The sequence below is a fragment of the Squalius cephalus genome, assembly GCF_949319135.1.
Source record: "Squalius cephalus genome assembly, chromosome: 8".
NCBI lineage: Eukaryota > Metazoa > Chordata > Actinopteri > Cypriniformes > Leuciscidae > Squalius > Squalius cephalus.
In genome coordinates this window covers 22,091,078-22,106,847 of record NC_137129.1, presented here as the reverse complement: position 1 = coordinate 22,106,847, position 15,770 = coordinate 22,091,078, and the positions used below count along the sequence as shown (strand labels likewise).

At 39.7% G+C, this 15,770-nt stretch overlaps 1 protein-coding gene across 2 annotated transcripts in view; it reads right to left on the bottom strand.

The window, feature by feature from the left end:
- Positions 1–15,770, bottom strand: part of cratb (carnitine O-acetyltransferase b) — a 184,124-nt gene that overhangs the window by 101,681 nt on the left and 66,673 nt on the right. For both annotated transcript variants that reach the window (XM_079878078.1, XM_079878077.1), the window contains exons 9-10: positions 7,500–7,600; positions 3,527–3,646 (exon numbers count right to left, since the gene is read on the bottom strand). In XM_079878078.1, coding sequence (XP_079734204.1) covers positions 3,527–3,646; positions 7,500–7,600 — 221 coding nt within the window. The remainder of the gene's footprint in view (positions 1–3,526; positions 3,647–7,499; positions 7,601–15,770) is intronic.

The window sequence follows — 15,770 nt, the reverse complement described above, 5'->3', positions numbered from 1 at the left end:
ATGTTATTATCTGTGACTATTTCATTTACAATAACTGCCTTAGGTGTGAGTGATCTAATGTTTAAAAGACCTAGCTTTAGAAATTGTTTTTGTTTACTAATAGCAACATTTTCTGTTTTAATAACAATTAGATTTTTCCTAGATCCTGCAGTAGATTTATGATTTGATCGCACTAAACGAGGAATAGACACAATTTCTATGCAATGTTCTACACTAGTATTTATATCAGTTAATTTGGTGCAGCAGAGACTATGATTTGGACTTTTGGTTACTAGTCAAAAGGTATTTAACATTTTGGAGATGTTATCCGACAGAAGATCCGCTCCGAATCTGCTTGGGTGTAAGCCATCAGCACGGAAAAGCCTAGGACGCTCCCAAAACAGATTCCAATTATTTACAAAGAGCAGTTTCTGCAGACTCCCTTAAAGGGGACATATCATGCTAAATCCACTTTTTTAGCCCTTAAATGCATTTTGTTGTATATTTGGAGGGTTTAGAAGTACAGAACATTTGAAATTATTCTCTTCAGGTGCTTCGTTGATATCTTTATATTCTGTTTTGGTCATATTTTTCAACCTGTTCCGATTTTTCTGTTCTCTATGACGTTTTTTGAACTATTAAGTCACAGTATTTGCAGCGGAACTGCCAAATAAGGACATTGACTTCCGGCCCAACACTTCGAGCAATCCGCCATTTTTATTTCTCGCTGCAATTTTGTAGTCCAAGCTAAAGGATGCAGAAGTTACGAGAGGGTAAGTTAAAATGTTCGGTTGTTGGATGTAGTAACCCACACGCTTCATTACACCGACTAATGTAGATGAACTGCCGCGCTTGTGAGCATAGACTGTAAAAAATAGGACAAGGCGCATGTTTAACTGAAAGAACGAGCAGAGAGAGAGACCCCGGTCGGCGGTCGCGCGTGCGCACTCTCTCTCTCTTCCGAGCCTGGCGAAAGTGTAAACAAGACTTCACCGTCTCCAAACTAGACGCTGTCTTGCTCTCTCTCCCTCGCACATATTTATCAAAATAAATCGACACGGTGGTAAAAGGTCGGAAGACCAAAGTTTCATGTGTAAATACAGTAACACACCATTGCGATACATCCATATGAAGACGTTGTTCTGCAGGTTCGTCGTCTTCATTTTCATCTCGCTCCGGCTCCGACTCTGGCTCGAACATGCAAGGCTGGCTGGACAAGTCTTCCATTGTTGACATTTTGTTAATAACGTGTGAATAAAACGTTTCTGTGCCGCTAGATAATCGTATCTCTGCTATCAAACTACAAAAATGGCCGAACGGGGTGGAGTTGAACCGAGTGTCACCGCTACAACCTGGAGAGGGGGCGGGGTATGAAGTGTCTCAATTGTATTTAAAGAGACCGCACCAAAACGAGTTGCTCTCAGACGCACATCAGAAAAGGGGTAGAAAAGGGGCCTGTGGAGCTATAATAATGAGGAATTCAGACCCAAGCATTGCAGTTCCGCTTTATATAGACTACAAATGTATGATTTATATGTAAAAAGGAACGATTTAAAAGCATGATATGTCTCCTTTAACTTCTCTGCTAGGTTATCAGCTGTATGGCGAACGGGCAGGGCTTCAGTTAAAAGGACGAATGATTTTAAAACCCAATCTTCGTCAATGTAATGGCTCGTAATAGTTATGTAACTTTCCGTGTTTAGAGCAGTCCAGCAATCCGTAGTGATGGCAACTACATCAGGTGACTGTAGATCTTCTTTGAGCGAATCTCTTTTTGCCTCATATCGTTTTTTAATGCGGCGTGTGATTGCCGAACGCGAGGGAATGCTGTAGCGGGGTTGAACAATATTCATCAGTTCTTTAAAGCCTTCGCCCTCCACCATTCTAATTGGCATCATGTCCTTTTCAATCATTCTGCAAATCCCCTGTGTTATGGATTCGGCTTTAGCACCACTGCACATGTTTTGCGCTAGCATCGTGGGGATGGTAGGCTGGGCGAAGGTACTCGCAGGCTCCGCGGCCGCCTCTCTAATGATGCCCGAGTGTTGGCTGTTGAGATGGTACAACAACAAGGTTGTACTTGAAGTATATCTAAGCACTGCATTGCAATACTTGCATTTTGCCCCGCCATTCTCGATTTTAAAGTGCTCCCACGCTGTGCTTTTCTTTGCCCGCTTCATATTAGAAAACTGGTCATGACTACTTCTTGTGGACATTACAAATGTCTGGGATCGCTCTGGCGGTCTCTGGTGGTGCAAAAATGTATTACAACTAAATTCAATGCACGCCTTTGACGCCACTTAACCGAGCAAAATGTTTCACTCGGTTACGCAATTTTTAACGGTTAATCGGTTAACCATGGACACCCCTAGAAAGAACCCAAATCAAGATCAGAAGAACATGGATTAAACAGCTTCATTTAAGCCATCTAACTACTCTCGTCTCAATTTGCTCAGTTTTCTTTTCTTTTCCATTGAGAGTCTCGGTTCTAAGTTAAGTTTTGCTGCAAAGTTTCGGTTAAATGATTCGACTGCAAAGCCCGCTTCCAACTTCAAAGACTTTCCATCCATCCACCAGCACACCACATGATTGGCTGCCTCAAACATCTATCCAGGCACGAGGAGACGGCCCGCCAATCAACAAACCCGGGAAACCCCCTTTTACACCGACAAAAGGAATCCCCAAAAGGAACGCAAAGACAAGCAAGTAGTCTCCAGACTCTTAGCTGAACTGGTGCATTGATATAAATTTAATAACTTGCCTAAGAAACGATAGAAGGGTTAAATTAATGATTGATGGTTCGTTCAGGTCACGTCTTATAAGTGCATATAGAAACTTGGGATCTCACTCTTAAAACTCATTCTTTCCTCACTCTCTTTCTTTCTTTCTGCAACTCGTCTAAATGTGTGTGAACTCGTAGAGCTTGTAAAATGAAAAAAACATGGACTTTGCTTTTCAGAGATGGCCGAAAATTTAGGGATTTGAAATGTTGTAAAAGCAACTTGGAGATGGAGTTTTTGTGGAATTTTATTGAAGAGATAAATTGCCATATGTAGCTCTCTAACAGAGCTCATTATAAAGCATTATCTATTGTGAAGGGTCATTTCATTATGGTTCTTATAGCACTGTGCTGGAATTCATTTTCAAGGAAGTACCGTGTTTATTAATGTCTTTAGGTAATGTAACGTCTTCAGCTAGTCAGCTTAAGATCATTTCTATCTACCTGGTTATATCTTGTAAGCCTAGTAGTGAATGTTTTCTAACATGAGCAGTACGATAACCATTTTCATTTGCACAGTCAGGCAGAGCCGAAGCACTACCAAAATGTTCTTACACAAAAGAACGCAGTGTACCATTAAAGAGGACCTATTATGCTTTTTTACATGTTCAACTTTCTTTAGTGTGTAATGTTGCTGTTTGACCATGAAAAAGATCTGCAAAGATAAAAGTCCAATAACAAAACCCTCAATTGTATCAATTGCATAATAGGGGCCCTTTAAATCAACAATAAACAGTGCCCCAAACAATAACAGGCAGTTGAACTCACATATCCAGATTCTGCTTGGCCATCTCTAGATCCCACTTGATCTCAGAATTGATGTAGAAGTACAGTTTCTTGGGCATGGGCAGCGGAATTAACGGAGCTCGCACTCTGTCCGGTTTCTTACTAACAGAGAAACAACACGTCCGTTACGTTACACAAATGTCTTTTTAGGCCAGCATCTTAATAGCCGATATTTCAGTCAATTTAAATTGTCAGCCTTATTTGCATATTCACTGAAGAGAGTGCAAGTGTGCACATGGCCATAGGGGTGGGTGATATACCAGTAGACACAACAGACCTGTAGAAATTTTACAGTCTCTATCTCAGTTACACTCGTGTGATTTTACTGTGCTGTGCTTTCACGAAAGTTTATCATGCATTATAAGCATTTATAAGTTTGAATGCATTATAAGCATTGTGGCTAAAAAATTATTTTAACCATTCATGGGCAAAAAGCAGCGAAAGAGAATTAATTTTGTTATATGCGTGCACTATCTGAGAGACGTGCACACATAAAGCCGCTGCTCTAACAGTGCACTTTTTTGGCACCTTAATGGGCTTAAATGGTCAAATACACACACTTATGTCAAAATGCCTCTCTATCAGTGATGCGCGGGTCAATGTATAAACAAACCGCACCCGACCGACGTTTTCAACTAACCCGCCCGCAACTCGGACCGCAAAAAAAGAAAAAGAAATTATTGTACCCGACCCGCTTCCTGACCCGCATTTTTTAAAAGTAGTAAATGCTCATCGTAGCGTCTTAATATAACTTAATATATTCTAATTTTGTCAAGAATTATAAAAAATCGTCAATAAGCTCATAATTTGTACTAAAATAGTCTAAATGTTTAGTTTTAAAAACAATTTTAAAAAGCTGGCTATGTCTATTTTGATGTTTTTGCGCAAGTTCAGCAGACAGTGAGGTTCGGGTTTGTTCCGATCAGAGCTCGTGAGCGGAGAGCGCATTTCTGAATATTCCGCTCCGCTCACTCATTCCGTAGGGTCGCTCGCTCAACCCAGAATGGCCTGTTGGTTCGAAAATATGTGGAATAAGGGCTGCCTCCGACTAATTTTTTTTTCTAGTCGACTAGTAGTTGTTCATTTAAGCAATTCGTGGACAAATCGCCCCTTTATATTAATTTAATTACTTAAATAGGCTATAGCCTACAGGATAATAAGCGTTATGACTGCACGCATAAAGCTTGCCACAAAGAACCGGTTAAAGTAATGATTATGAATGTGTCTAAATTAGCAAGGAGACATTTAATTGTTTAGTAATAAACTGGTGTTTTCTGTGTCGCTGCAAAGATGAAGTTGACGATGCGGAGATTGCAGACTCGCCATGAACGCCAGAGAGAAATGCACATTTCATATGGATTAGGCCTACATAATCAGAGAGTAGCCTATTTATTTTGGTTTGAATATTTTCGTTTAAAAGTAGACATTTCAAGCTTTCTGTAATATATAGCCTATATTTCTCAAATCTGTGAGGCACAAGCTGAGTTTCGGCGCCCTCCAGTTCACATGCAATGCAAGTGATCGTGCCGGCGCCTTATTACATTGTCTGCTACATATTTGCTTCTTATTTATTAAATACGGGCAATTGATTGATAAAACATTGATCAAAATTAAGATACAATTTATACAAAACAAAAATCTTTTAAAAAGAGTTTTCTATAAAACAAAACTTAATGAAGTCGTCAAAATCATGTTTTACCAAAAACAGCGCCGTTGCTAGGAGGGCGCCAGCGCCTCTGCCTTTCAGCGCCTCTGCCTTTCAGCGCCTCTGCCTTTCAGCGCCTCTGCCTTTCAGCGCCTCTGCCTTTCAGCGCCTCTGCCTTTCAGCGCCTCTGCCTTTCAGCGCCTCTGCCTTTCAGCGCCTCTGCCTTTCAGCGCCTCTGCCTTTCAGCGCCTCTGCCTTTCAGCGCCTCTGCCTTTCAGCGCCTCTGCCTTTCAGCGCCTCTGCCTTTCAGCGCCTCTGCCTTTCAGCGCCTCTGCCTCGCGAGTGGATGATAGCCCTGAAGACGCCTAGCAATGATATTACCTTTAGTGGTAGTATACCTTTAGTTAAGTTATACCTTAAGAGTCTTCGTAGCGCGCTAAGAGACAATGTTATCGGAAAATGCAGCCCAGGTATGATGCGTATGATGCGTAATGGAGATTCCAAAGCGCTCTTCTTTGGTCAGAACCATGGAGAGCGATCACGGATTTACTTTTAACAATGCAACAAAATATTTAAAGAGCATCAAGCTATTAAAATCTATATTATGTATACGCACAGATAAAATAACAGTAGGCTATATTAGTCAATATTTTTTTATTCGGTTAAGCAGTGATTGGATAACGTTTTTTATTTTTTTATTTAACGTTTTTAATTTAAGGCCCACCCACTGGCCCATCCAAAACTGGAATCCTGGTGCCGTGCCTGGTTGGTCGTGCCAGTTTTGTGGTTATCAAATGTGTAAATAGCATCGCAAGAAGTACACATGACAAAGCCAGCACTTTGGTCATCATCTTTCATTATTTCGGCAAATGTCTCCCACACTTTGCTCTTTCTATTTGTGTATTTGCGGAGCTTCCACTCCCCAGTCTTCACCTTTTCTCTTGCCGCCTCCATCTCGACCTGCAGACTGAGCTCGTGCGTCATCTTCGCGCCAATTATTCAGCCAATAAAGTGTAGGCCTATGTATTTCATAGAAAATTGTGTCTAGTACTATATAAATTACAAAGGTTTAATTGGCATCTTTATTTCAAACGACCCGACCGACCGCGACCCGAATATCATTAAAAAATATTTTTGGATGACTCGTAACCGCGGGTAACCGCGGGTGACCGCAGGCACCCGCTCATTTTGGATCAACCCGCGCATCACTGCTCTCTATCCTCGTGAACATAGTTGTTTATGTCTTAAGTAATTGTAAAACATAAAAAGAAACCATGTGTATCAGCATATTAGATCCATGCTTTCGTCTTAAAGTGACAACAGCCTAATAAACTTGTCTGTCATTATTAATGTTAATCAAACAATATCTCACTGCCCTTGACTGAATCAATTTTGTAACTTAAAAAAGAATAAATGTATATAATTTAAACAGAGAAGACTACACAGTGTTTTTGTACATTTTATTACTTCATAAAATGTATGTAGTATTTCTTATTTCAAGACCTTGATGTTTTTCAGGTAGGTCTATTTCATCTATGTCTGTTTTATTGTAGATTTTTTTGTCATATTGCTTGTAATTAGTTTCTTTGTTCTTATTTTATCTGAGACTGTTTACTTGTCTTTAGTAACCTTGAGAGTTTTTTAGCGCAATTTTCCACCGGACAAAATTGCGATTGTTAACTCATGATTTCTGTTCTGTCTGTGCGCACCAATCTTGCACTTCTATCTACTCCTCAACCAGACCACCTAGAGACTTCGGGTTTTCGGCATTATGTTAAGGAAGGTCTAATCTCGGGAACGCACAAAAAAAATCCAGGAAAAGATTTACTATCTCTTAGTGTTGTGATCCCATGACGTCAGAAAATTGCGCTAAAACACTCACTGAGTTTTTATTACTTGTTTTTACTTATATTAGTTAGGCTAGTATTAGTCTTTTTGTAATATTGAAATTTGCGGTGAGAATTCTGAAATTTCAATGGTAAAAACCTTATTTAAAGCAAAAATATCATGATACTGTAAATGTGAAATGAAATTACTCATTTTGTGATATCAGATTTTGGTCATATCACCCACTTCTATGTGGCCGATGGCTAATGACATTATTTTCACACTGAAGAAGCAGTTTTTTAATATGTCACCACACTTCACAGACCTACCGTCAAAAACAGTAGTAGGTGTGAAAAAACAAAACAAATTGGCTAGAGAGCATTTATCAGTAATATTAACGCAATGCAGAGATAATAAATGATAGAAGAGGTTGTATCTGTGTGTTTTTGCCTTTCTTTAAGACATGCATGGGTTTGTAAATACCAGTATTTTAGCACATGATCCAACAATGTGGCTATAGGTGGACCCTCGGCTGTCGCATGTTCGTACAAGAGACCCCAAGACCCATCCTCACCGACAACAAACTGAACATATAAAACAGAGAAAGAAACAGAGAAAAAAACAAATAGATTAACAATGAAAATCAATGTTTCATTTTTTAACAATGAAAAAGTGCTTAAATGTAATTAGGGGCCAAGCACCGAAGGTGCGTAGGCACCTATTGTTTTCGTTCCCGTTCTTATTATTATTAGGGGCCAAGCACCGAAGGTGCGTAGGCACCTATTGTTTTCGTTCCCGTTCTTATTAGGGGCCAAGCACCGAAGGTGCGTAGGCACCTATTGTTTTCGTTCCCGTTCTTATTATTATTAGGGGCCAAGCACCGAAGGTGCGGAGGCACCTATTGTATCTGTTCCCGTTCTTCTTATTATTATTAGGGGCCAAGCACCGAAGGTGCGGAGGCACCTATTGTATCTGTTCCCGTTCTTATTAGGGGCCAAGCACCGAAGGTGCGTAGGCACCTATTGTATCCGTTCCCGTTCCTATTATTATTATTATTCTTCCTTCTTCCGACTGGGAGTCTATGGCAGCCCATAGAACCGATTGCGGGAAAGTTGTAATGGTTTGACATTCTGATAGAGGACAGCCCCAACATTAAATACACCAATTTTGGTGTTTCTAAGTCATTCCCTCTAGCGCCACCACCTGTCCAAAGTTTCACTTTTATTTTGTTAATAACTTTTGAACCGTAAGGCCAATCAGCAAAATTCTTTTTTTCTCTATTTCCTAAGCTCATGCCGATTCGATTGCACCCTATGACGTAATTTTCCGTCATAAAAATATGGCCGCCATCTTGAATTTTCAAAAAAAGATACTTTTTCGAACTCGTCCTAGACGGTTTGTCCGATTTGCACGAAAATTGAACCAGATCATCTTCAGGTAGTGCTGACAAAAAGTTATGGAATTCAAATTGATTCGTCAAACCGTTTTCGATAAACGCACGAATACATTTTACGTAGCGCTAGCAAAAACAGTCGTAAGGCCGTATCTCCGCAACGGTTTATCGTATTCAGACCAAACTTGGTACTTGTACTCACAAGCATGACCTGAGGCTACATGCTGTGTTTCGGCGCAGCGCCACCTACTGGTCCGGAGATATGTAAAATGGCTATTTTTGCTTATAACTTCTGAACAGTTTGTCCAAAAATCAAAAAATTGGTCTCGTTAGATTCAGGGCAACATGCCGAGTCGACTGATATCCAATTTGACCATATCGGTCATTTTGGCTGTCGGCCATTTTGAATTTTGTGCTAAAATTCTGTATTTTATGAACGCATGAACGGATTGTTACGAAACGTGGTATGGGTCATCAGCACAATGCCCTGAATGAGCCTGAGAAGTTTCGAAACAGCGCCACCTAGTGGTGAATTTTTTTTTAAAAATGCTTATAACTTTGGGTGTGGTCGACTTATTTTCACAAAACTCATCTTTTTAAACTCCTGAATCGTTGCCGAGTCCTACGATACCAAACATGCTAGGTTTCGCCTTACGGTTTGTGTAGTGTTGTGATTTAGCGCTTAAAAAACATTTGGCTATATCTTTGAAACCGCTAGTCCGATCGAGACGAAACCACCGTCAGAAGTTTGGAAACATCGGTCGATAGCTGTATGCCAATGCCCAAATGCGAAAATATTGATGTTTAGGGGTACTAATTTCCAATCAAAGTCATGTGTCAGTCATTTTTTTCGTGTTTTTTCATATAAATGTCTATAACTCCGAAGCGAATTGAGATATTTTCACCAAAATTGACACACATATGTATGGGCTCACTCTGAGGACACGTAAAAAAAATTGTGGGACTGAGCCTCTTGGTGGCACTATAATTGAGCAAAATATGAAATTCCCATTGACTTCAATACAGTTTTGTGAAATAAAATGCTATACTAAACAAATGCATTGGTGTAATATTACGAAACTCAGATTGTGTCATCAGCACCATCCCCTGAAGGCAACCAAAATATTTCAAGACAGCGCCACCAAGTGGTCAAAAGTTATAACAAAATTTCCAAAACTGCTAATAACTTTTGAATACATCGGCCTATGTAAATGCCACTGGTCTTAATAGATTCCTTGGGTCAAGCCGAGAACATAGATACCAAATTTTCCTTATTTGGTCAAACTTCTTGTCCGCCATCTTGATTTTCATTCAAAACGTACTTTTTCAAACTCCTCCTAGACCGTTTGTCCGATTTTCACCAAAATCGAATCGTATCATCTCCAGACCGTGCCGACTAAAAGTTATGGATTTCGTGTCGACAGACGAAACCGTTTTCGTATAGCGCAGCAGCAAAGTTGAGGCATGATGCTAATAGCACTAATCAGGCTTTATCTCTGCAATGCCTTGACATATTGACACCAAACATTGTATGTGTCATTGTAACTTCACTCTGACCACATCACATGAGTTTTGTAACTGCGCCACCTATTGGTCGAAAGTGATAATCCATTAAATCATATTTTTAATTATTGTTTCTATGATTTTTCAGGCATTTTGCCTAAAATCCTCTTTAAATGTCTTTAATTGCTCATTGTTGCAGTTGGTCTGACACTTTCAGACATGTCGGCCTGTCTTGTCGTCTTATTCTGCTTGGCCCCGGTAATGGCTGCTTGCAGCTATATTTCTTCTTTTTTTTCTTCCGACTTGGCGTCTATGGCAGCCCATAGTACCGATTGCGGGAAAGTTGTTTTGGTTTGACATTCTGATAGAGCACAGTCCCAACATTAAATACACCAATTTTGGTGTTTCTAAGTCATTCCCTCTAGCGCCACCACCTGTCCAAAGTTTCACTTTTATTTTGTTAATAACTTTTGAACCGTAAGGCCAATCAGCAAAATTCTTTTGTCCTCCGATTCCTGAGCTCATGGCGATTCGATTGCACCCTATGACGTCATTTTCCGTCATAGAAATATGGCCGCCATTTAGAATTTTTTAAAAAACCTACTTTTTCGAACTCGTCCTAGACGGTTTGTCCGATTTGCACGAAAATGGAACCAGATCATCTTCAGGTAGTGCTGACAAAAAGTTATGGAATTCAAATTGATTCGTCAAACCGTTTTCAATAAACGCACGAATACATTTTACGTAGCGCTAGCAAAAACAGTCGTAAGGCTGTATCTCCGCAACGGTTTATCATATTCAGACCAAACTTGGTACATGTACTCAAAAGCATGACCTGAGGCAACATGCTGCGTTTCGGCGCAGCACCACCTACTGGTCCGGAGATATGAAAAATGGCTATTTTTGCTTATAACTTCTGAACAGTTTGTCCAAAAATCATAAAATTGGTCTCGTTAGATTCAGGGCAACATGCCGATTCGACTGATATCCAATTTGACCATATCGGCCATTTTGACTGTCGGCCATTTTGAATTTTGTGCAAAAATGCTGTATTTTAAGAATGCATGAACGAATTGTTACGAAACTTGGTATGGGTCATCAGCACGATGTCCTGAAGGAGTGTGAGAAGTTTCAAAACAGCGCCACCTAGTGGTGAATTTTTTTTTTCAAATGCTTATAACTTTGGGTGTGATCGAATTATTTTCATGAAACTCATCTCATTCGACTCCTGAATCATTGCCGAGTCCAACGATACCAAACATGAAAGGTTTCGCCTTACGGTTTGTGTAGCGTTGTGATTTAGCGCTTAAAAAACATTAGGCGATATCTTCGAAACCGTTTGTCCGATCGAGACGAAACCACCGTCAGAAGTTTGGAATCATAGCTTGTTAACTATACACCAATGCCCAAATGCAAAAATATTGATAGTAAGGGGTAGTAAAATTCAATCAAAGTCATGTGTCAGTCATTTTTTACGTGTTTTTCCATATAAATATCTATAACTCTGAAGTGAATTGAGATATTTTCACCAAAATTGACACACATATGTATGAGCTCACTCTGAGGACACATAAAAAAAATTGTGGGACTGAGCCTCTTGGTGGCGCTATAATAGAACAAAACATGAAATTCCCATTGACTTCAATACAGTTTTGTGAAATAAAATGCTATACTAAACAAATGCATTGATGTAATATTACAAAACTCAGAATGTGCCATCAACACCATCCCCTGAAGGTACTCGAAATATTTCGAAACAGCGCCACCTAGTGGTCAAAAGTTATAACAAAATTTCCAAAAAGGCTAATAACTTTTGAATAAATCTGGCTATTGAAATGCCACTGGTCTTAATAGATTCCTTGGGTCAAGCCGAGAACATGGATACCAAGTTTTCCTTATTTGGCCGAACTTCCTGTCCGCCATCTTGATTTTCAGTCAAAACCTACTTTTTCGAACTCCTCCTAGGCCGTTTGTCCGATTTTCACCAAAATCGAATCGTATCATCTCCAGACCGTGCTGACTAAAAGTTATGGAATTCGTGTCGATAGACGAAACCGTTTTCGTATAGCGCAGCAGCAAAGTTGAGGCATGATGCTAATAGCACTATTCAGGCTTTATCTATGCAATGCCTTGACATATTAACACCAAACTTTGTATGTGTCATTGTCACTTCACTCTGACCACATCACATCAGTTTTGTAACTGCGCCACCTATTGGTCGAAAGTGATAATCCATAAAATCATATTTTTAATTATTGTTTCTATGATTTTTCAGGCATTTTGCATAAAATCCTCTTTAAATGTCTTTAATTGCTCATTGTTGCAGTTGGTCTGACACTTTCAGCAATGTTGGCATGTCTTGTCGTCTTATTCTGCTTGGCCCCGGTAATTGCTGCTTGCAGCTATATTTATTCTTCCGCCATGGGAGTCTATGGCAGCCCATAGAACCGATTGCGGGAAAGTTGTTTTGGTTTGACATTCTGATAGAGGACAGTCCAAACATTAAATACAGCAATTTTGATGTTTCTAAGTCATTCCCTCTAGCGCCACCACCTGTCCAAAGTTTCACTTTTATTTTGCTAATAACTTTTGAACCGTAAGGACAATCAACAAAATTCTTTTTTCATCTGATTCCTGAGCTCATGCCGATTCGATTGCACCCTATGACTTCATTTTCCGTAATAAAAATATGGCCGCCATTTTGAATCATTCGAAAAAGCTACTTTTTCGAACTCGTCCTAGACGGTTTGTTCGATTTGCACGAAAATTGAACCAGATCATCTTCAGGCAGTGCTGACAAAAAGTTATGGAATTCAAATTGATTTGTCAAACCGTTTTCGAAAAACGCACGAATACATTTTACATAGCGCTAGCAAAAACAGTCGAAAGGCTATATCTCCGCAATGGTTTATCATATTCAGACCAAACTTGGTACATGTACTCACAAGCATGACCTGAGACAACATGCTGCGTTTCGGCACAGCGCCACCAACTGGTCCGGAGATATGAAAAATGGCTATTTTTGCTTATAACTTCTGAACAGTTTGTCCAAAAATCACAAAATTGGTCTCGTTAGATTCAGGGCAACATGCCGATTCGAATGATATCCAATTTTACCATATCGGCCATTTTGGCTGTCGGCCATTTTGAATTTTGTGCTAAAATGCTGTATTTTAAGAACGCATTAACGAATTGTTACGAAACTTGGTATGGGTCTTCAGCACGATGTCCTGAAAGAGCCTGAGAAGTTTTGAAACAGCGCCACCTAGTGGTGAATTTTTTTTTCCAAATGCTTATAACTTTGGGTGTGGTCGACTTATTTTCACGAAACTCATCTCTTTAGACTCCTGAATCATTGCCGAGTCCTACGATACCAAATATGCTAGGTTTCGCCTTACAGTTTGTGTAGCGTTGTGATTTAGCGCTTAAAAAACATTTGGCTATATCTTCGAAACCGCTAGTCCGATCGAGACGAAACCACCGTCAGAAGTTTGGAAACATAGGTCGATATCTAAACGCCAATGCCCAAATGCGAAAATATTGATGTTTAGGGGTAGTAAATTCCAATCAAAGTCATGTGTCAGTCATTTTTTACGTGTTTTTTCATATAAATGTCTATAACTCCGAAGCGAATTGAAATATTTTCACCAAAATCGACACACATATGTATGAGCTCACTCTGAGGACACATAAAAAAAATGGTGCGACTGAGCCTCTTGGTGGCGCTATAATAGAACAAAACATGAAATTTCCATTGACTTCAATACAGTTTTGTGAAATAAAATGCTATACTTAACAAATGCATTGGTGTAATATTACGAAACTCAGATTGTGTCATCAGCACCATCCCCTGAAGGTACCCAAAATATTTCGAGACAGCGCCACCTAGTGGTCAAAAGTTATAACACAATTTCCAAAAAGGCTAATAACTTTTGAATAAATCTAGCTATTGAAATGTCACTGGTCTTAATAGATTCCTTGGGTCAAACCGAGAACATGGATACCAAGTTTTCGAACTCCTCCTAGACCGTTTGTCCGATTTTCACGAAAATCGAATCGTATCATCTCCAGACTGTGCCGACTAAAAGTTATGGATTTCGTGTCGATAGACGAAACCGTTTTCGTATAGCGCAGCAGCAAATTTGAGGCATGATGCTAAAAGCACTATTCAGGCTTTATCTCTGCAATGCCTTGACATATTGACACCAAACTTTGTATGTGTCATTGTCACTTCACTCTGACCACATCACATCAGTTTTGTAACTGCGCCACCTATTGGTCGAAAGTGATAATCCATTAAATCATATTTTAATTATTGTTTCTATGATTTTTCAGCCATTTTGCCTAAAATCCTCTTTAAATGTCTTTAATTGCTCATTGTTGCAGTTGGTCAGCCATGTCTTGTCGTCTTATTCTGCTTGGCCCCGGTAATTGCTGCTTGCAGCTATATTTAGGGGCCAAGCACCGAAGGTGCGGAGGCACCTATTGTATCCGTTCGCGTTCTTATTATTCTTCTTCTTCTTCTTCTTCTTCTTCTTCTTCTTCTTCTTCTTCTTCTTCTTCTTCCGCTCTTGGAGTCTATGGCAGCCCATAGAACCGATTGCGGGAAAGTTGTTTTGGTTTGACATTCTGATAGAGCACAGTTCCAACATTAAATACACCAATTTTGGTGTTTCTAAGTCATTCCCTCTAGCGCCACCACCTGTCCAAAGTTTCACTTTTATTTTGCTAATAACTTTTGAACTGTAAGGCCAATCAACAAAATTCTTTTTTCCTCTGATTCCTGAGCTCATGCCGATTCGATTGCATCCTATGACTTCATTTTCCGTAATAAGAATATGGCCGCCATTTTGAATCATTCGCGAAACATACTTTTTCGAACTCGTCCTAGACGGTTTGTCCGATTTGCACGAAAATTGAACCAGATCATCTTCAGCCAGTGCTGACAAAAAGTTATGGAATTCAAATTGATTCGTCAAACCGTTTTCGATAAACGCACAAACAAATTTTACGTAGTGCCTGAAAAAACAGTCGTAAGGCTGTATCTCCGCAACGGTTTATCGTATTCAGACCAAACTTGGTACATGTCATCCCAAGCATGACCTGAGGCAACATGCTGCGTTTCGTCGCAGCGCCACCTACTGGTCTGGAGATATGAAAAATGGCTATTTTTGCTTATAACTTCTGAACAATTTGTCCAAAAATCATAAAATTGGTCTCGTTAGATTCAGAGCAACATGCCGAGTCGACTGATATCCAATTTTACCATATCGGCCATTTTGAATGTCGGCCATTTTGAATTTTGTGCTAAAATGCTGTATTTTAAGAACGCATGAACGGATTGTTATGAAACTTGGTATGGGTCATCAGCACAATGTCCTGAAGGAGCGTGAGAAGTTTCGAAACAGCGCCACCTAGTGGTGAATTTTTTTTTTCAAACGCTTATAACTTTGGGTGTGGTCAACTTATTTTCACGAGACTCATCTAATTAGTCTCCTGAAACCTTGCCGAGTCCTACGATACCAAACATGCTAGGTTTCGCCTTACGGTTTGTGTAGCGTTGTGATTTAGCGCTTAAAAAACATTTGGCTATATCTTCGAAACCGATTGTCCGATCGAGACGAAACCTCCGTCAGAAGTTTGGAAACATAGGTCGATAGCTATACGCCAATGCCCAAATGCGAAAATATTGATGTTTAGGGGTAGTAAAATTCAAACAAAGTCATATGTCAGTCATTTTTTACGTGTTTTTTCATATAAATGTCTATAACTCTAAAGCGAATTGAGATATTTTCACCAAAACTGACACACATATGTATGGGCTCACTCTGAGGACATGTAAAAAAAATTGTGGGACT